This window comes from Macaca nemestrina, chromosome 20 (genome assembly GCF_043159975.1).
Source record: "Macaca nemestrina isolate mMacNem1 chromosome 20, mMacNem.hap1, whole genome shotgun sequence".
In the NCBI taxonomy this organism is placed as follows: Eukaryota; Metazoa; Chordata; class Mammalia; order Primates; family Cercopithecidae; genus Macaca; species Macaca nemestrina.
In genome coordinates this window covers 18,689,761-18,711,299 of record NC_092144.1, presented here as the reverse complement: position 1 = coordinate 18,711,299, position 21,539 = coordinate 18,689,761, and the positions used below count along the sequence as shown (strand labels likewise).

General features: G+C 53.6%; 1 protein-coding gene and 1 long non-coding RNA gene across 4 annotated transcripts in view; one reads left to right on the top strand and one right to left on the bottom strand.

The window, feature by feature from the left end:
• The first annotated feature begins 1,047 nt into the window (after positions 1–1,047).
• LOC139360173 (uncharacterized) lies at positions 1,048–11,450 on the top strand. Its single transcript, XR_011617372.1, has 3 exons — positions 1,048–1,914; positions 4,985–5,167; positions 11,322–11,450. It is a non-coding gene; the product is annotated as an uncharacterized lncRNA (long non-coding RNA).
• An 81-nt stretch (positions 11,451–11,531) lies between these two features.
• LOC105467195 (MAU2 sister chromatid cohesion factor) overlaps positions 11,532–21,539 on the bottom strand; it is a 37,420-nt gene continuing 27,412 nt past the window's right edge. The window contains exons 14-19 of one of the 3 annotated variants that reach the window (XM_011716988.3): positions 20,793–20,842; positions 20,497–20,574; positions 20,293–20,404; positions 15,808–15,898; positions 14,893–15,020; positions 11,532–14,574 (exon numbers count right to left, since the gene is read on the bottom strand). In XM_011716988.3, coding sequence (XP_011715290.1) covers positions 14,500–14,574; positions 14,893–15,020; positions 15,808–15,898; positions 20,293–20,404; positions 20,497–20,574; positions 20,793–20,842 — 534 coding nt within the window. In that variant the 3' untranslated portion in view covers positions 11,532–14,499. Of the gene's footprint in view, positions 14,575–14,892; positions 15,021–15,807; positions 15,899–20,292; positions 20,405–20,496; positions 20,575–20,792; positions 20,843–21,539 lie in introns of those variants that run through there. The other 2 variants (XM_011717584.2, XR_979394.2) reach the window with 2 other exon arrangements.

The window sequence follows — 21,539 nt, the reverse complement described above, 5'->3', positions numbered from 1 at the left end:
CCCCTGGGCACAAGCTGTTGCGTTACACATTATACAAGAGAGTCAGGGACTGACCCTGGCCGGCAGGCACTGTCATCAGCTGACCCATCTGCTGTGTATTCTGCCCTGGATGTACCACCGTCACCCACGAGTGCAGTTCTGGGCATGTGAGTCTCAATCCAGTGGGGGCAGAGGGACGATGGCTCTGCTCTGGGGCCTCAGAGATTTGATTCCTCCCCTGAACACAGGGGCCCAGGCACTTTCTGAGCCCTCAGTGTCCTCCGGGATGTGCTTCCAGATGTCAGTTGAGTGCAAGGTGGTGGTGGACTGGCCCTCCATAAGTGCGACAGGCAGCCTGGCAGCCCCAATACCCTCCCAGTGTCCTTTGAGGAGTGGCCAGACAGGAGGGGACCAGGGCCAGAGCCTGCAGTCCCCACCCGAGTCACTCAACTGTGCCAGTAGGGGACACAATTCCCCAGACGCCTGGGTCTTGGTGGCCACATCGCCAAAGCTGGAATGTTGTCCAGCTCTGATTAGCTGGCCCAAGGGCGGGGGAGCTCCTTTTTGTTTTGAGATGGAGTTTTGCTCTTGTTGCCCAGGCTGGTGTGCAATGGTGTGACCTTGGCTCACTGCAACCTCCACCTCCCAGGTTCAAGCAATTCTCCTGCCCCAGCCTCCTGAGTAGCTGGGATTACAGGCGCCCACTACCACGCGCGGCTAATTTTTTGTATTTTTAGTAGACATGGGGTTTCTTTTATTTTCTTTTATTTATTTTTATTTTTAATTGGCAAATACTTTTTTTTTTTTTTTTTTTTGAGATGGAGTCTCACTCTGTTGCCCAGGCTGGAGTGCAGTGGCGCGATCTCGGCTCACTGCAAGTTCTGCCTCCCGGGTTCACACCATTCTCCTGCCTCAGCCTCCTGAGTAGCTGGGACTACAGGCGCCCGCCACCACGCTCGGCTATTTTTTTTGTATTTTTAGCAGAGACGGGGTTTCACTGTGTTAGCCAGGATGGTCTTGATCTCCTGACCTCGTGATCCGCCCGCCTTGGCCTTCCAAAGTGCTAGGATTACAGGTGTGAGCCACCGTGCCTGGTCATCATGGGGTTTCACCATGTTGGACAGGCTGGTCTCAAACTCCTGACATGAGGTGATTCACTCGCCTCAGCCTCCCAAAGTGCTGGAATTACAGTCGTGAACCATTGCTCCCAGCCCTCCTTTTGGTCTTGTCACAGTGTCCCCCACCTCCTCCCCTGTGGTTGTCCCCCACCTACTGTGGGATGCTCCCTTCTCACAGATGGTCAACACTCCCTGCCTTCTGAGACCCGTCATCGGGGAACTATGTCCACCCTCTGAGGGCGTCAGACATTGTCTGATGTGGTCTTTGCTGTGTTCCCAGCGTTCAGCACACAGTAGGTGCTTAATACATGTTTGGCAAGTAAAGGAGGGAATGGTGTCACCCTGACACCCGGAGAACCCTGGCCATTGTCTTCTCCAACTTGCCAGTTACGGGAGTGGTGTGAAGGTCACCCCACATCCCTGGAGATGAGCACAAAGCCTGGCCAGACTGGGGTCTGGCGAAATCCAGCCCAACCATCCTAGCCTGATTGGAGGTTCCCACCCGCCCCACCTGGTGGGGACACTGCCTGGGCAGCCCTTCCAGGTTCTGGGCTGCCATGCCCCCTGGTGGCCAAGGCGGGAGTGGGCCAGGGGCCGCCAGTAGCAACTGGGGACACATGCAGATGAAGACAGAGTGGGAGATACACTTCCGGTTCACAACAGCACTTCTGAGCAGTTTGTGCTTAACCCTTTAGGGGAGCATTTGTGCTCAGAACCCTGGAGCAGGACAGTGCCAGGGCCACACAGAGACTCCCTCTGGACAGAGCATGCCTAACTGCAGATGGAGCCCGAACCCTGCGCTGCAGAAACACTGAATGTAAGGAACTGTGGTTAGAGACGACATTCACAACAAACACACACTGACAAAGTGGACCATCGCTTACCGGGCACGTGGCTCACACCTGTAATCACAGCACTTTGGGAGGCTGAGGCAGGCAGATCACCTGAGGTCAGGAGTTCCAGAGCAGCCTGGCCAACATGGTGAAACCCCATCTCCACTAAAAGTACAAAATAATTAGCCGGGCATGGTGGTGTGCGCCCCTGTAATCCCAGCTACTTGGGAGGCTGAGGCAGGAGAATCGCTTGAACCTGGGAAGTGGAGGTTGCAGTGAGCCAAGATCTCACCATTGCACTCCAGCCTGGATGACCAGCGAAACTCCATCTCAAAAAAAAAAAAAAAAAAAAAAGAGTACTAAGAAAATAAAATTCATGTGGAAATTAACCTTTTCCTTTCCTTTCCCAGCCCATTTCATTGTAATCTCACCATGTGAGCATAAATTTGGGATGAAATAAGAAACTTCAACTTATTTATTTATTTATTTATTTATTTATTTATTTATTTTGAGGTGGAATTTCTCTCTTGTTGCCCAGGTTAGAGTGCAATGGTGAGATCTCGACTCAGGCTCTGTTGCCCAGGCTGGAGTGCAGTGGCGTGATCTCAGCTCACTGCAACCTCCGCCTCCCAGGTTCAAGTGATTCTCCTGCCTCAGCCTTCTGAGTAGCTGGGATTACAATCATGCTACTGGATGATTTTTGTGTTTTTATTTAATTTTAATTTTTATTTTTGAGACAGTCCTGCTCTGTTGCCCAGGATGAAGTGCAGTGGTGTGATCTTGGCTCACTGCAGCCTCTACCTCACGGGTTCCAGTAATTCTCCTGCCTTAGCCCCCCGAGTTGCTGGGATTGCAGGCTCCTGTCACTACGCCTGGCTAATTTTTGTTTTTTTTTTTTTTTTGAGACGGAGTCTCGCTCTGTTGCCCAGGCTGGAGTGCAGTGGCACGATCTCGGCTCACTGCAAGCTCCGCCTCCGGGGTTCAAGAGATTTTCCTGCCTCAGCCTCCCAAGTAGCTGGGACTACAGGTGCCTGCCACCATGCCCGGCTATTTTTTTTGTATTTTTAGTAGAGACGGAGTTTCACCGTGTTAACCAGGATGGTATCGATCTTCTGACCTCGTAATCCGCCCACCTCGGCCTCCCAAAGTGCTGGGATTACAGGCGTTAGCCACCGCGCCTGGCTAATTTTTGTATTTTTAGTAGAGATGGAGTTTTACCATGTTGGCCATGCTGGTCTCGAACTCCTGACCTCAAGTGGTCTGCCCACCTTGAATCCCAAAGTGCTGGGATTACAGGCATGAGCTACCGTGCCCCTCCTCTTTCAATATTCATATGTTGAAATGTGATTGTATATATATATGTGTGTGTGTGTATATATATATATATATTTTTTTTTTTTTTTTTTTGAGACGGAGTCTCGCTGTTGTCACCCGGGCTGGAATGCAACAGCACACTCTCAGCTCAGGCGTGAGCCACAGCACCAGCGCCTGTGATTTTTTTTTTTTTTTTTTTTTTTGAGGTGGAGTCTTGCACTGTTGCCTGGGCTGGAGTGCAGTGGCACAATCTTGGCTCACTGCAACCTCCACCTTCCAGGTTCAAGTGATTCTCCTGCCTCAGCCTCCCAAGTAGCTGGGATTACAGGTGCACACTACCATGCCTGGCTAATTGTTTGTATTTTTAGTAGAGACGGTGTTTCACTATGGTGGCCAGGCTGGTCTCGAATGCCTGACCTCATGATCCACCCGCCTCGGCCTCCCAAAGTGCTGGGATTACAGGCGTGAGTCATTGCGCACGGCCTTTTTTTTTTTTTTTTTTTTTTTTTTTGAGACGGAGTCTCGCTCTGTCGCCCAGGCTGGAGTGCAGTGGCGCGATCTCGGCTCACTGCAAGCTCCGCCTCCCGGGTTCACGCCATTCTCCTGCCTCAGCCTCCCGAGTAGCTGGGACTACAGGCGCCCACAACCGCGCCCGGCTAATTTTTTGTATTTTTAGTAGAGATGGGGTTTCACCGTGTTAGCCAGGATGGTCTCGATCTCCTGACCTCGTGATCCGCCCGCCTCGGCCTCCCAAAGCGCTGGGATTACAGGCGTGAGCCACCGCGCCCGGCCCTTTTTTTTTTTTTTTAGTCGGAGTCTCGCTCTGTCACCCAGGCTGGAGTGCAGTGGTGCGATCTCAGCTCACTGCAAGTTCTGCCTCCCAGGTTCAAGTGAGTGATTTTCCTGCCTCAGCCTCCTGAGTAGCTGGGACTACAGGCACCCACCACCAGGGCTGGGTAATTTTTTGTATTTTTAGTAGAGATGGGGTTTCACCGTGTTAGCCAGGATGGTCTCGATCTCCTGACATCATGATCTGCCCGCCTTGGCCTCCCAAAGTGCTGGGATTACAGGAGTGAACCACCGTGCCCCGTCCTCTGTTTTTTATTTATTTATTTTTGAGACGGGGTCTTGATCTGTTGCTCAGGCTGGAGTGCCGTGGTGCGATCATGGCTCACTGCAGCCTTGAACTCCTGGGCTCAAGCAATCCTCCACCTCAACTTCCCCAGTAGGTGGGACTACAGGTGCGCACCACCATGCCCGGCTAATTTTTATTTTTATTTATTTTTATTTTTATTTTTTTTGAGATGGAGTCTTGCTCTGTCGCCCAGGCTGGAGTGCAGTGGCCGGATCTCAGCTCACTGCAAGCTCCGCCTCCCGGGTTTACGCCATTCTCCTGCCTCAGCCTCCCGAGTAGCTGGGACTACAGGCGCCCGCCACCTCGCCCGGCTAGTTTTTTGTATTTTTTTGGTAGAGACGGGGTTTCACCGTGTTAGCCAGGCTGGTCTCGATCTCCTGACCTCGTGATCCGTCCGTCTCGGCCTCCCAAAGTGCTGGGATTACAGGCTTGAGCCACCGCGCCCGGCCTCTAATTTTAAAATATTTTTTGTACAGACAGGGTTTCGCCGTGTTGCCCAGGCTGGTCTTGAACTCCTGAGCTCAAGTGATTCTCCTGTCTTGGCCTCCCAAAGTTTTGGGATTACAGTCCTGAGCCACTGCACTCAGCCTGTGATTGTATTTTAGAGGTGGGGCCTCTGGGAGATGATTATGTCATGAGGATGGAGCTAGAGAGCTCCTTCATCCCTTCCTCCTACCAACGAGGACGCAGCGAGAGGACAGGAAGCAAACCAGGAAGCAGGCCCTCGCAAGACCCCGAATCTGCTGGCACCTTGATTTTGAATTTCCCAGCCTCCATATCAGTAAGAAGTAAATATTTGTTGTTTGTAAACCCCTCAGTCTATGGTAATTTGTTAAAGCAGCTGGAATAGGAAGAGACAGGATGTGAGGTGGCCGCTGGGAGGATTTCTGCCTGCATATATTTCCTCAGGTGCTGGGTTCTAGAAGCTGTGTTCAAACGAAAGTTGTCCATTTTCTTTTTCTTTTTATTATTATTTTTAGAGACCGGGTCCCACTCTGTTGCTCAGACTGGATTGCAGAGATGCAATCGTGGCTCACTGACGCCTCAACCTCCCAGGCTCAAGCAATCCTTTCACCTCAGACTCCTGAGTAGCTGGGACTATAGGCTGGCAATTTTTTTTTTTTTTTTTTTGAGACAGAGTCTTGCTCTGTCGCCCAGGCTGCAGTGCAGTGGCACTGCAGTGCAGTGGCGCCATCTTGGCTCACTGCCACCTCTGCCTCCTGGGTTCACTGTCTTCTGCCTCAGCCTCCAGAGTAGCTGGGATTAGAGGCGCATGGCACCACACCTAGCTAATTTTTATATTTTTAGTAGAGACTGCGTTTCGCCATGTTGGCCATGCTGGTCTTGTATTCCTGACCTCAGGTGATCCACCTGCCTCGGCCTCCCAACATGCTAGGATTACAGACATGAGCCACTGCGTCTGGCTGATTTTTTGTTTTTTTGAGACGGAGTCTTGCTCAGTCACCCAGGCTGGAGTGCAGTGGCACGATCTCGGCTCACTGCAAGCTCTGCCTCCTGGGTTCACGCCATTCTCCTGCCTCAGCCTCCCGAGTAGCTGGGACTACAGGCACCCGCCCCTACGCCCGGCTAGTTTTTTTGTATTTTTAGTAGAGACAGGGTTTCACCGTGTTAGCCAGGATGGTCTCGATCTCCTGACCTTGTGATCCGCCCGTCTCGGCCTCCCAACGTGCTGGGATTACAGGCATGAGTCACCGCGCCTGGCCGCATCTGGCTGATTTAAAATTTTTTTTTTTTTTGAGACGGAGTCTCGCTCTGTCACCCAGGCTGGAGTGCAGTGGCGCAATCTTGGCTCACTGCAAGCTCCGCCTCCTGAGTTCACGCCATTCTCCTGCCTCAGCCTCCCAAGGAGGTGGGACTACAGGTGCCCACCACCACGCCTGGCTAATTTTTTGTGTTTTTAGTAGAGACAGGGTTTCATTGTGTTAGCCAGGATCTTGATCTCCTGACCTCGTGATCCGCCCGCTTCGGCCTCCCAAAGTGCTGGGATTACAGGCGTGAGCCACCACGCCTGGCCTTAAATTTTTTATAGAGACAAGGTCTTGCTACATTGCCCAGGTTGGTCTCGAATTCCTAACCTCAAGCAATACACCTGCCTCAGCCTCCCAAAGTACTGGGATTACAGGCAGATTTTTTTTTTTTATAGAGACGGGGTCTTGCTATGTTACTCAGGCTAGTCTCGAACTTTTGGACCTGAGTCATCATCCCATTGCAGCCTCCTAAGAAGCTGGGACTACAGGTATGCTCCACCACACCTGGCTCCTGTCATTTGTTTTTTGTTATGTTTTGTTTAGAGACAGGGTCTCACTCTGTCACCCTGGCTGGAGTGCAGTGGCATGATCATAGCTTGCTGCAGCCTCAACCTCCTGGGCTCAAGCGATCCTCCTGCCTCAGCCGCCCTCCTGCCTCATCCTCTAAGTGGATGAGAGATGAGATGGATGAGGACATGGCTTATGGGAAAAGGAAGGTCACTCACTTCCTGAGTCAGGGTCCCATGGATGCTGCACAGGGCATAGCCTACTTGGAAATGACTCAACAGGAGGAGCTGTGTGACCCTGGTCTGCCGGGAGCCCAGGCCAAGGTGACTGCCTGGGTGTAGGCTCTGTGTGAAACATTGGTCAACCCAGGATAGGCCTGCTGTCCACACGCAGGTTCACATCTCCCAGCTGGGGGTTGCATACCTGCTGGAAAGGTGGCTGGTCCCATGGCAGGCTCCTCATGCTGTGCTCTGGTCCAGCTCAGGTTCAAGATGCGAATCCCATGCAGGGACTGGTGAGGTGTGAGGTGGGCCAGATAGGCCCCTGACTGTCTGTCTGGAGGAGATGATGTCCTAGCTGATGATGAAGAATAAGCAGTCTACCTTGAGTGAAAAGGCGGCCTGGTGCTGAACTGGTGGGGATGGGGCAGAGGGGATGGGGTGCTGTGATCACCGTGTTGGGACTCAAACACTCGCACAGGGCCAGTGCGGTGTCTCAAGCCCGAAATCCCAGCACTTTGGGAGTCCAAGGTGGGAGGATTGCTTGAGCTCAGGAGTTGGAGACCAGCCTGGCCAACAGGGTGAAACCCCATCTCTATTAAAAAAACGCAAAAAAATTAGCTGGGCATGGAGGCAGGTGCCTGTAATCCCAGCTACTCGGGAGGCTGAGGCAGGAGAATCTCTTGAATCTGGGAGGCAGAGGTTGCAGTGAGCTGAGGTCACGCCACTGCACTCCAGCCCGGGCAACAGTGTGAGACTCCATCTCCAAAAAAAAAAAAAAAAAAAAATTAACTGGGTGTGGTGGCACATACCTATAGTCCCAGCTACTCAGGAGGATGAGGCAGGAGGGTCGCTTGGGCCAGGGTGTTTGAGACTGCAGTAGTGAGGCTCAAGTGATTGCACCACTGCACTCCCGCCCGGGCAACAGAGTGAGACTCTGTCTACAACGGCACATAGCAAAACAAAATACAAAAACGTCGTACATCCATCAGAGCCCCTTGGGGCTCGAGGCTAAGATGGCTTGTGTATCTCTCATGGGGAACTAACCTGAGAGTGACATGAGGGGCTGGGCACGGTGGCTCAAGCCTGTAATCCCAGCACTTTGGGAGGCCGAGTCCGGGGGATCACAAGGTCATGAGATTGAGACCATCCTGGCTAACCCGGTGAAACCCCGTCTCTACTAAGAAATACAAAAAACTAGCCGGGCGAGGTGGCGGGCGCCTGTAGTCCCAGCTACTTGGGAGGCTGAGGCAGGAGAATGGCGTAAACCCGGGAGGCGGAGCTTGCAGTGAGCTGAAATCCGGCCACTGCACTCCAGCCTGGGCGACAGAGTGAGACTCCGCCACCAAAAAAAAAAAAAAAAAAGAGAGTGACATGAGGGCCTTCACACTGTGTGTGTGTGCTGAGCAGCCTCTTCTGTCCACAGTAAAGACACAGGGAAAGCCCAGGTGAATTGAAAACACGTGCTCCAGACAAAACTCACAGAGCAGCACTATTCACAGTCGCCACAAGGGGGAAGCAACCTGAATGTCCATAAAACGATGGATAAGGCTGGGCACCGTGGTTCACGCTGGTAATCCCAGCACTTTGGGAGGCCAAGGCGGGCAGATCGCTTGAGTCCAGGAGTTCAAGACCAGCCTGGGCAACAAGGTGAAACCCCATGTCTAAAATAATACAGAAAAATTAGACTGGCCTGATGGTGCGTGCCTGTCATTCTAGCTACTTGAGGGGTTGAGGTGGGAGGATCCCTTGAGCCTGGGAAGTGGAGGTTGCAGTGAGCTGAGATCATACCACTGCACTGGGCTATACAGCGAGATCCTGTCTCAAGAAAAGAAAAAAAAAAAAAAAAGGCCAGGCGTGGTGGCTTACGCCTGTAATCCCAGCACTTTGGGAGGCCAAGGCAGGTGGATCACAAGGTCAGGAGTTTGGGACCAGCCTGGCCAATATGGTGAAACCTCGTCTCTACTAAAAATACAAAAATTGTCTGGGCATGGTGGCGGGCGCCTGTAGTCCCAGCGATTCAGGAGACTGAGGCAGGAGAATCGCTTGAACCCAGGAAGCGGAGGTTGCAGTGAGCCGAGATCAAGCCGCTGCACTCCAGCCTGGGTGACGGAGCAAGGCTCCGTCTCAAAAAAAAAAAAAAAAAAAAAGATAAAAAAAAAACAGAGTTTGGTCCATCCATATAATGGGATATTATTCAGTCATAAAAGGAATGAAGAAATGATCCATGCTACAGTGCAGAGGAACCTCAAAAACATGATGCTGAGTGACAGACCCCAGACTACAAGAGGTCACAGGGTATGATATTTCATTGATAAAAAATGTCCAGAACAGGCAAATCCACAGACAGGAAGCAGATTAGTGGTTGCCAGGGGCTTGGGGAGGGAGGAGGAATGAGGAGAGACTGCTGATGGGGATGAATCTCCTTTTGGGAAAATGAAAATGTTCTGGAACCAGATAGAGATGATGATTGTGCAACACCGTGAATGTACTGAATACTACTGAGCAGTCCACTTTACATACAGTAATATTATATATACATATAAAATAGAGGAAGACTCTGTCTCTACTATATCCTGCCGGGTTCAAGCAATCCTCCCGTCTCAGCCTCCTGAATAGCTGGGACTACAGGAACACACTACCATGCCTGGCTAATTTTTTTTTTTTTTTGTGGGGGGGATAAAGAGTCTCACTCTGTCGCCCAGGCTGGAGTACAGTGGTGTGATCCTGGTTCATTGTTTTTTTTTTTTTTTTTTTTTTTTTTTTGAGACGGAGTCTCGCTCTGTCGCCCAGGCTGGAGTGCAGTGGCGCGATCTCGGCTCACTGCAAGCTCCGCCTCCCGGGTTCCCGCCATTCTCCTGCCTCAGCCTCCCGAGTAGCTGGGACTACAGGCGCCCACAACCGCGCCCGGCTAATTTTTTGTATTTTTAGTAGAGACGGGGTTTCACCGTGGTCTCGATCTCCTGACCTTGTGATCCGCCCGCCTCGGCCTCCCAAAGTGCTGGGATTACAGGCGTGAGCCACCGCGCCCGGCCAAGGTTCATTGTTAACTTCTGCCTCCAGGTTTAAGCAATTCTCTTGCTTCAGCCTCCCGAGTAGCTGGGATTATAGATGTACACCACCACACTGGCTGATTTTTATCTTTTGTATTTTTATTTATTTATTGTTTGAGAGACAGTCTCACTCTGTCACCCAGGCTGGAGCGCAGTATTGGGATCTTGGGTCACTGAAACCTCCACCCCCTGGTGCAAGCAATTCTCCTGCCTCAGCCTCCCAAGTAGCCGGGACTACAAGTGCACACCACCATACCCAGCTAGCTTTTGTACTTTTTAGTAGACAGGGTTTCACTATGTTGGCCAGGCTGGTCTCAACTCTTGGCCTTAAGTGATCCGCCCACCTCGGCCTCCCAAAATGCTTGGATTACTGGCTTGAGCCACTGCACCTGGTTGCCTGGCTAATTTTAACATGTTTTTTTGTAGAGACTGGGTCTCTCTATATAGCCCAGGCTGTTCTTGAACTCCTGGGCTCAAGGCATTCTCCTGCCTTGTGCCGTAAGCCAGCACAACCTGCAAAAACAGTTAAATGTTAAGTTAATGTCACCTCAAAACAAAAAAATCTGGGCAAATAACTCCTCTACTCCCAGGAGCACGGAGGCTGCTCCCCTCTAAGAACGCAGGGACCAGCCGGGCGCAGTGGCTCAGGCCTGGAATCCCAGCACTTTGGGAGGCTGAGGTGGGTGGATCACAAGGTCAAGAGTTCGAGACCAGCCTGGCTCACACAGTGAAACCCTGTCTCTACTAAAAATACAAAAAATTAGCTGGGCTTGGTGGCGGGCGCCTGTAATCCCAGTTACTTGGGAGGCTGAGGTAGGAGAATTGCTTGAACCTGGGAGGTGGAGGTTGCAGTGAGCAGAGATTGCACCACTGCACTCCAGCCTGGGCGAAAGTGCAAGACTCTGTCTCAAAAATAAAATAAGGCCGGGCGCGGTGGCTCAAGCCTGTAATCCCAGCACTTTGGGAGGCCGAGGCGGGCGGATCACAAGGTCAGGAGATCGAGACCACAGTGAAATCCCGTCTCTACTAAAAATACAAAAAATTAGCCGGGCGTGGTGGCGGGCGCCTGTAGTCCCAGCTACTCAGGAGGCTGAGGCAGGAGAATGGCGGGAACCCGGGAGGCGGAGCTTGCAGTGAGCCGAGATCGCGCCACTGCACTCCAGCCTGGGCAACAGCGTGAGACTCCGTCTCAAAAAAAAAAAAAAAATAAAAATAAAAAAAAAAAATAAAATAAAATAAAAATAAAATAAAAATAAAAATAAAAATAAAAAAACACAGGGACCAGGACACCTGGGTGCGTGGGGAAGTCTGCCCCTGGGAGGGCTGGGAGGATTCAAGGAGCAGGCTGCTGAAGGCCTCATATGCTGATGGAGCATGTGGTTCCTTCCTTTCTAGGAAAGGCCAGGCTGGAGGAAAATGATCAGTGGAGGGGATGGGGACTCAGGCTTCCATCACGTCATCTGGCTCAGGATTTGGGGACTGCATCCTCATGCTGAAGACCCTGCCACAGAGGGGGCCCCTGTGGGCATGGCAGGGAGGGTGGCAGCCATCTTCGGGATGGCTCACAAAGGGGACAGAGGAAACAACAAAGACACAGCACATGGCTCCTGTAAGTCATTTTACTTTGAATATATAGGAAACGAAATCCACAAACAGGAAGCTATGTTCTATGGTTACGTCTTTTAAACAATGTTCTGTATTTACAAATTGTCTTTTTTTCCCTAAGTAAAAGCACCAGCTGAAAAGTTTTAGGCTGCTAAAACCATTACGATATTACAAACCCATTAAAATACATTATGCCAAACGTACTTATTAAAAACCTTAACAGAATAGACAACTGACAACGCAACCAACAAATTGAGCCACCATGCTGGTTGGGTGGCAGTTCCAATTTCCCTGCCTGCTTCTGATAAACGGGGCTGGGAGTGCTTCTCCCGGGGAGAGGACCCTCGCCCACCGGCAGGCAACTATAGGGACAGAGCTGGGGAAAGACAGCTGTCTGAAGGACACACGGCAGCCTCGCTTCCTGCTGTAGGTGGCTTCCTCGTCAGACCTCACAACCCACAGGCCACAGGACAAGGGCAGAGGCATACAGGAGGGTCTGGCCAGCTTTCAGCTGTTCATCTGTCAACAGAATGCCTTTCGGCGACCTCCTTGTCCTCATCCACTGAAGGGTCTGGAGTTTTTATTTCTTCCTAGACACTTAGCTATAGGAGACTGTGTGATGTGTCCTCAGGGACTCGTTTTATTTATTTATTTATTTTGACACAAAGTCTCACCATCACCCAGGCGGGAGTGCAGAGGCGTGAACATGCTCACTGCAGCCTCAATCTCCTGGGCTCAAGTGATCCTCCTGCCTCAGTCTCCCAGTTAGCTGGGACTGCAGGCATGCGCCCCCGTGTCTGGCCTCTATTCTTGCAATTGAATGAGACACTATGAGGCGCTGAGTGACTCACAAGAAGGTCCTTGTCAAAAGCTTTGTGTCATCAGAAGATGCGGCCGTGGAAGGAGGTTCAAAGCTTGCACACACGCGCACACACACACACGCACATGATTTGGCTTCCATAAAGCTCGAGTAGAATATTAAATATCGAGTACTGAGTTTTTAATTGTAAACTTAAGATCTCATCCTTAACTTTACATATACATAGATAACGGGGTGGTCATGAAAAGCACTTTAACATCAGGACAGATGTTAAGTTCTGAGGTTCTGTTTTCAACTGCTCTACATACAAAATGCCCTAAAAGCAAAGAAAGGCTTAAATAAATAGATGGGGATGAACATGATGCACGCCGTGGTGACATGAGTGTGGTGTGCAGGGGTCAGACAGTGCGGGACCCAGGTGGGCAGGAGCACATTGTGGAGACACAAGTGGTGGCATCTCAGTGATGTAGGGGAGGATCTGAGGGGCTCCTTCAAGGTGGAGCTAGCAGAGGCCATGGCTCAGGAGGAAGACGGGACAGGGACAGCTTGTGGCTCAGTGCCACACGCTCTCCTATTGGCCTCACGGGTCTGGGGGCAGCCCCGGGTAGCACAGGACAGGGCCAGGCTCTCCCCCTGGAGACCCAGAGATGGTGGTGGTCCTCTTAGGACAAACCCTCACCAGCCCTGCCCTCTGACCAGCCTGTCACTGGTGCTGATGTCAGGTACTGGCCAGTGAGGAAGGGGGTTATTGACAGCCCTGCCTGTGGCTAACGCACACCTAGCCTGGGAGCCCTGAGCAGCTGACCTGAGCAATCCAGCATCCCTTCAGTCACAGACGCCGAAGCTCCCAGAGGCAGCTCCACCAAGCAAGGGTGACAAGACCTGAAACCACCACCTACCCTGCCGAGCAGGACCCCCACCCCCTGCAGCAGGGAGAGGCTCCTGGGCCCCAGAAGCTGGAGGGGATGGTGTCCTGAGTCCTGACACCTGCTGCTGATATCTTGACCCCTGACCCCCCAACTCACAATGCCACACTGTGACCACTGGGGCACCTCCTGATTATCAAGAAAAGTGGATACAACCAAATGCTGCTGTCTGGGCCCAGCAGAGACTCCCTGGGGCCTCGCTAGGGTGGGGGTTTCACACTATGCCCCAGAGACCCAGCAGGGAAAGCAAGGCGGCAGGGTGGGGGACCAAGAGGCTGAGCCTACAGACGTCCTTTGCAGGGAAGGCCACAGATCTGCCAGGAAGAAGGTCCCTGGGCTCCAGATCTGGGGGGCGGGGGGCCCGTGCCATGCACTCTAAGCTAGCTGAGGAGGTGATCTTAAATTTGGGAGAGAAACCCACTCCCCCACTTCCTGCCCCTCAGTAGCCACAAGATGGGGCAAGGTGGCTGGTGCAACAGGAGCCTCAGCTCCCAGCTCCAGCTCCACAGATCTTCACCGCACACCCGTGTGCACGCACATGCACACCCGTGTTTACAATCACCTGCACCCCTACAGCGGGATGGCGAGTCCGGTCAAGGTGCAGATGTTTGGAAGCTGAGTTCCTGGGTCCCTGAGGGTTCCTGACCAGAGGCCCCGGCTGCTGCAGGGACCGACGCTGGAGAGAAAGCTGGGAAAAGTGCTGGGATCTGTGCTTCGTCCCACACGTGGGCCATTACTTCTTTCCTCCAAATTCAGGCCAGAAACGGGTGTCTGGGCTCTGGAAATTGCCTTGAGCAGAGGAAACGCTCTACTCCTGCTCGGCATCAAGGCCTGGGCGATGGAGAGTCAGGCATGGTGCCCCTGGGGCACCGCCTGCCCTGGCACACAGGATTAGGACCTGCTGGAGGCCTGTACCCTACTCTGGGCCGACGTGACCCAGTTGCAGAGGCACGACTGGCACTGAGGTCCACTCTGAAGGATGGCTCTGGAGAGACAGCGCCTGTGTGCCACCTGTGAGCCTCTGCAGTGGGGGTCCTGGTGCGAGATGGGAACGGCTGCCACCCCTCCTGGGAGGGCAGGGACTGGCCGCGCACATTCCCAGAACTTGGAAGCTCTAGAGACAGTCAGGAAGGAAGCACGCCTCAGGGGCAGGCTTGAGTGCCGTCTGGGTGGAAGCCGGAGACGCGCAGGCCCTGTGGAGCTGGATGGCCCCATCAAGGCCTCACAGGAGGCTGGCCAGGCTGGTGTTGGGTCCATTCTGAGCTTGGAACTGCACAGGGGGTGGACCGTCTGTCCACTGTGGGAAAGAGAGGACATGAGAGTCAGGCACCGTGGGCTGTTCTCAGGGAAGAGGAGGTGGGAATGTTGCCCTCCTTGGGCTGCTCACCCAACCAGGACTCTGTTCTCCACACCCCAGTCCAATGGGCCCCGAGGAGGCACCTGTGTCCCTTGCTAGGGTGGGGGTGCCCGTGGCCATCTCCCCCATCAGAGGGCACTTCCGAGGCTGAGTTAGGGTTTGTTGGACAAAGAGAAATACAGCCAAGGTGCCCCCTTCCTCTTGCAGGTGGGGAGCCCGCTGGTCCCCGATCCCATCCTCTCACACCCACACCCGTACCGTGATGAGGTTGTGTTCGGGGAGGCTGCAGGCCTCAATGTGGTCCTGGAGCAGCTGCTGCGAGAAGTTCTGGTGCATCTGGGCGGCTTCATGGGCGTCCATGGCGTTCCCACAGGCTTTATTCAGGTCTGAGAGTGGGACATGAACATGGGGACCCACCTTGCCCTGTCGCTGCCCAGGCCCTCCCACTTGGTGCAGATGGAGCCCCAAGGTCAAGTCCCAGCTGAACCGGTGGATCTCTGGGAGCCTGGCACGTCACTGGCCCTGAGCCCTGTCTTGGGATCACAAAGCCCATGCGCCAGCTGCTCTCACAGGGCAGAACAGGGCTGCTTGGGCAGTGAAAGCCCAATGCCAGGCTTCTCGCCAGCACTCCAGGGAGCCTATGGCTAGCCCTCAGGCAAACAGACGTCTGACGCCCATCCTGAGGCAGCAGCCCCAGGCAGCCCACTGCACACGGAGCACCCCGTCTCCTGTCCCCTCCCCAGGGCCCTGGGGGAGTCTCTGGACCTCAGTTTCGTAATCTGGAAATGGGGGAGCTGCAGTAACAGCACTGATACTCGCTGAGTGCCCGCACTGCTCCCAGAGCAAGCTGGCCAGCCCTGCCCAATAGGCATGGCTGCTGTCTGCCTTTCTGGGAAGAAGCGAGGCTCACAGCCCAAGTCTACCAGATACCAAGTCTCACCCTCTGGGTCCTGTAGAGACTGAACCAGACCCCGAGTCAAGTGGATGCCACAAATGCACCCACTGCCCTCAACCAGGGTCTCCTGAGGAGCACCCCCTACCCATGCTAGAACTGGGGCTGTGGCCCACGGAGGCCTAGTCCGAGCTAAGGCTGAGCAGGACGTGCCCAGCAGCCTTAGATCTCTCGGGAGGGCCAGGCTGGGGCTGGGGAAGAGGGGTGGCCATTGCACTCACCTCGCAGCAGTGCTGACGACCACAGCTGTACCGACATGTCCGGGATCTTGCTGGCGAGCTGCATGGCAGGTACCACCATGTTGTTACTCTCCTGTCAACCAAGAGCAGCAAGAGGGAGTGAGGAGCCTGGACCCCACTTGCCAAACCCAGCCCAGGCTGGGGTGGGGATAACCTACTGAACCCAGCCCAGGCTGTGACCTCCTTCTGCATCTGGTGAACTCCTATGCTTACCTCAGAGCCCATCTCAAATGGCCCTCTCTGAAGTATCACTGAAAAACAAACTGCCCTCACTTCTGGCTCTGCAGGTACCTACTCACAGGGGCATGGCCAATGGACAACTCTGGGGGCTTCTACCTTTTCAAGCGGAGAAAAAGCACTGATGGCAGTTAGCCCTGGACCCACAATGGGGGCTGATCAGAAATGAAGATTTGTTTAGGGTTCCGGGTTCCAGGTTCTGAGAGGGGCAGCAGCCCCTCCGGTTTGTCTTCCACAACTGAGTTGCCTCTCGTGGGAGGCCCCGGCAGACACGTAGGGGCTTTGGGGGCACCAGCATGCAGGAATCCTCCAATCCTGAATCCCCGCTTGGTTGACTGCACAGGGCCACCCCAGTTGCAGCCGTAGCGTCCTCAGGATGTGGCAGGAAGAGCTCAGTAAGAGCCATCAGGGCCCATAAATGCCCATCCCTGTCACTATGGCAAGGGCCTGGAGCCACTGGACAGGAGCCTGTGCTACACAGGCTACATGGCGACCAGCAGTGCTGGGCTGACCCTGTCTGGGCCGAGGACTCAAAGCCCTGTCAGCCTGGATGTGGGGTTCAGGTAAGGCCTGGAGAATTCCCTAGATGATAGCTCCTGGCAGCCCAGGGAGCCCTTGGGAAGTCAAGATGGACACATCCCCAAAACCGACTCCTGAGAACTGGCTTTGATGCCACCAAATACTTATCCAGAGTGCAGAGATGCTCCTCCCGAGACACAAAGCCCAACAACTCCATGCTGCCCGGGAGCCGCACCTTGAAAGTGGGCTCCAGGTGGGTCTTGGAGCTTTTTAAAATTCACCAAGCCCTTCTGACACCTCACAGCAAGAAAAACTGCTCTCTTCCGCTAGGCCTGGCTTATTGTGAGCCGGGCTGGCCTCTGTGCAGAAAGCCAAGGGCCTCTGTCTGAAAGGCCTGGGGAAGGAGACTCCTTCAGCGCTCTTGGGTAGGTTCTCCCAATGCCAGCTTAGGGTACCCCACAGAATCTGGTTTTGAAGACTTGAGTGATCCTGGGGGGTGTCCCACTCGTGTGGACACTCTAGCCTCATCCTAAGCTCTTCTGGGCCCCTGGGCCCTCACCTGAGCCCATCTGACATACCCCAAGGCCACCTGCACTGTCCAATGGGGACATACAGCCCTCACTGTGCTCAGAGGCTGAGGGCAGGGTGGCAGCACATTCTAGAAGGAGCCAGCTACAGGTTTTGACGGGGTGGTGGCATCCCCAGTACTGAGGCCAAGGCCCACCAGGGCCTGAGCTGTAGGGCCCATTTGTTGGCCTCTGCAAAGGCTTACCACACAGTTGTGTGTGTGTGTTGCGGTGGGCAGGGGCAGGCACCAGGTTTGTTAACAGCATCCATGCTGAGGGAGCCCTCAGACCCCGTGAAACTTTACAAGCCAAGACACACATCCTGCATTATCTATCCTGTGGAAATGGCTACAGTGAGAATGGTTAAACTACAGAGTAGATGGTGCTTCAAAACACTCACTGCCATTAAGGGAAAAAAAAAAAAAAAAAAGCTTCCAATACAGTGGTGTGGAGAAAGGCAAATATAAAATTACCTAGTGGCTCACGTCTGTAATCCCAGCACTTTGGAAGGCCGAGGTGGGCAGATCACCTGAGGTCAGGAGTTTGAGACAAGCCTGGCCAACGTGGTGAAACCCCATCTCTACTAAAAATACAAAAATTAGCCAGGTGTGGTGGCGTGTGACTATAATCCCAGCTACTTGGGAGGCTGAGGCAGGAGAATCCATGGAACCTGGGAGGTAGAGGTTGCAGTGAGCCAAGATTATACCACTATACTCTAGCCTGGGCAACACAGCAAGACTCCATCTCAAAAAAAAAAAAAAAAAAAAATTACCAAACAGGCTGACAAGCAAAACCTCCAGGTGGGAGGGGTGGGCAGCAGGAAGGGATGGATGACAGAGACATGCTATTTTTTTGTTTTACTTCTCAACCTTTTAATTATGAACATGTCATATTTTATAATCTAGAAAAATAACAACTTTTTTTTTTTTTGGAGACAGGATCCCACTGTGTTGTCCAGGCTGGAGTACAGTAACATGATCACAGCTCACTGTAGCCTCAACCTCCTGGACTCAAGTGATCCTCCCACCTCAGCCTCCCAATTAGCTGGGACCACAGGCATGAGTTCCCACACTGGCTAATTTTTTTGTATGGTTTTTGTAGAGATGGGATCTCACTATGTTGGTCAGGCTGATATTGAATTCCTGAGTTCAAATGATCCTTCCACCTCTGCCTCCCAAAGTGTTGGGATTACAGGCCGCTCAAGTCACTGTGCCTGGCTGGAAAATATCTTATTATTATTTTTTTAAGAGATACCATCTCTAGGGCCAGGCACAGTGGGTCATGCTGTAATCTGGCATTTTGGGAGGCTTAAGTGGGTAGATCACTTGAGCTCAGGAGTTCAAGACCAGTCTGGGTAACATGGAGACCTGGTCTCTACCAAAATGGCTGAGCGTGGTGGCACACACCTGTGGCCCCAGCTACTTGGGAGGCTGAGGTGGGAGGATCATTTGACCCTGCAAGGGGCGAAGGTTGCCATAAGCTGAGCTGAGACCATGCCACTGCACTCCAACTTGGGTGACAGAGTGAGACTCGGCCTCAAAAAAAAGAGGGTCTAGCTAGGTTACCCAGGCTGGTGGTCTTGAACTCCTGGGATCAAGGGATTCTCCCCCATCCGCCTCCCAAAGTGATCCAAGCAATGAGCCACTGTGCCTGGCCAAAATTTTTTTTTTTTGAGATGGAGTCTTGCTCTCACCTAGGCTGGATGGAGTACAATGACACGACCTCAGCTCATTGCAACCTCTCCACCTCCTGAGTTCAAGCAATTCTCCTGTCTCAGCCTCTGGAATAGCTGAGAGTACAGATGTGCACCACCGGGCCTGGCTAATTTTTGTATTTTTAGTAGAAATGGGGTTTCACCATGTTGGCCAAGCTGGTGTTGAATTCTTGACCTCAGGTGATCTACCTGTCCCGGTCTCCCAAAGTGCTGGGATTACAGGCATGAGCCACCATGCCTGGCACAAAAATACCTTTTTTTTTTTTTCTGAGACAGAGTCTCACTCTGCTGCCCAGGCTGGAGTGCAGTGGCATGATCTTGGTTCAATGCAACCTCTCTCTCCTGGGTTCAAGTGATTCTCATGCCTCAGCCTCCCGAGTAGCTTGGATTACAGGCTCCTACCACCACGCCCCACTAATTTTTGTATTTTTAGTAAGAGACGGGGTTTCACTACGTTGGCTAGGCTGGTCTTGAAACTCCTGACCTCAGGTGATCTGCCCGCCTTGGCCTCCCAAAATGCTGGAATTACAGGCGTGAGCCACTGTGCCTGCCCAAAATATCTTCTTAAAACAAACAAACAAACAAACAAACAGGCTGGGCGTGGTGGCTAACGCCTGTAATCCCAGCACTTTGGGAGGCCGAGGCAGGTGGATCACAAGGTCAGGAGTTCGAGACCATCCTGGCTAACACAGTGAAATCCCGTCTCTCTACTAAAAATATAAAAACATTAGCCGGGCGTGGTGGCAGGTGCCTGTAGTCCCAGCTACTCGGGAGGCTGAGGCAGGAGAATGGCGTGAACCCGGGAGGTGGGGCTTGCCGTTAGCCAGGATTGCACCACTGCACTCCAGCCTGGGCAACAGAGAGAGACTCCGTCTGAGAAAAAAAAAACTTCAAGACCTCGTGAGATCAGGAAGGTGAGAGCAAGCAAGGAATTGACAAGAAGGACTGAGGTGGCCAGTCCCACCAGAGACCAGCTGACCTTGGGTGGGGACCAACTCCAAGGGCCACTTGTACCCTGAGAGGACACTATGCATGCTGGGCAAGAATGAAATGTTTGGGAGTCTGACTGAGAAGAGGCACCTCTCTGCCCCTTGGGTGTCAACACATAGGATGAGGTGCCTGCGTCATCCCCACTAGCTCAGGGCAGCTCCTTTGGTTCTGGCTTCAGCTCCCCGAGCCCAGGGGCTCTGCCTGCCTGATGTCTGAGGCCACACCCATCAGGCCTCCTGCCTGCCCCCACACCCTCTGTGGGTGCCCAGCTCCCCTGGCCCTGCCTGCCCAGGCTGTGGGAGTCAGGGTGTCCACCTAGAAGTGCTCTTCGAGGGGCATAGGATGAACAGTGCCATGCCACCCCTAGGCTGCTGGCCAGCTCCTGTCCCTCAGCCAAGCCCCACAGGCACCCAAGTGAGCGGCCCAGGCCAGGGCACTCACCCTGTGGTTTCCCAGCACATAGAAGATGTGGCCCAGGAGCACAAGGGAGCAGGCTGTGAGCCGGTTCAGGTCCTCAGCATTGGACATCTTCAGAGTTTCCCGCAGAAATCGCCTGACAAGGAGAATGAGGACGCTGACGCCTGCAGGACGGGGCCTGGGCTAACCTGAGCACGGCCCACATGCTGCCCCCTGCCCCACACTCACTTGGCCTCGTTGTAGCGTCCCTGGAAGAAGGAGAAGAGCCCACGCACGTAGAAGGCAGCCGCTCGGAGGCAGTGTGAGCTGGAGGGAGAGTGCAGGGTCATGTGGGGTGGGGATTTTGAGAAAGGTGGTTTACAAAACAGCGGTGGGCAGCTGGAGGGGATTTCTGAGAGACCCCTGCTGCAGACTATCTGCGAGGAGGGGTGTGGGGTGTCAGGGTGCAAGGGGCAGTTGGGGGCCCCATCCCAAGAGCATGGGGAGCCTAGGCCATGCGTGGAGTGGTGCCCGGAGTGGCTCACCTGACAGGGAAGCTGTGGTCTGGGTTGATCCTCTCCAGTAGACTGTAGAGCTGAGGAGGGGAGGAGGCGGAGAAGAGCCAGTCAGCATCATTCTGCATCTTCACAGGAGAAAGGTCCCCAAGACACACTGCAGTGCATGGGGATTTCTCTACACCCCCATAGGGACTATGGCCCCCAGGTCGAGCCTGGTGACTGACCAGCAAGAGCGGCCTCTGGTGAGAAGGGCCAGGGGCAAGACTCTCATGCCCTCAGCCAGCCCTGCCTGTGCCACCCTGTCCTGTGGTAGATGACAGGGGCCTGGGCGTCCAGAAAGCCTTTGTATGGTCAGAGTGGCGCTGAAGGGCTGGCCTGGCAGTGTGTAGATTGGCAGGCTGGGGCCCGTGAGCCCTGTGGGCTGCTGGGGGTGAGTGGGTGGGATTTCTCTGGAGGTGCAGGGACCCCAGGAGGCTTGGATGGGGGCGTGACCTGATAATTTAGATGTCCTCTGGCTGCAGAGGCACAGGGGAGCCAAACTCCTCCTCAACAATGCGAGCCCACATCTGGCATCAGACGACCCAGCCAGGGCTGGGCTTTTTCTTTTGAGACAGGTTCTTGCTCTGTCGCCCAGGCTGGAGTGCAGTGGCCCAATCATAGCTCACTGCAGCCTCAATCTCCCTAGCTCAAGCAATCCTCCTGCCTCAGCCTCCCGAGTAGTTGGGACCACAGGCCGGCAACCCCACACCAGGTTTTTAAAAAACTTTTTGTAGA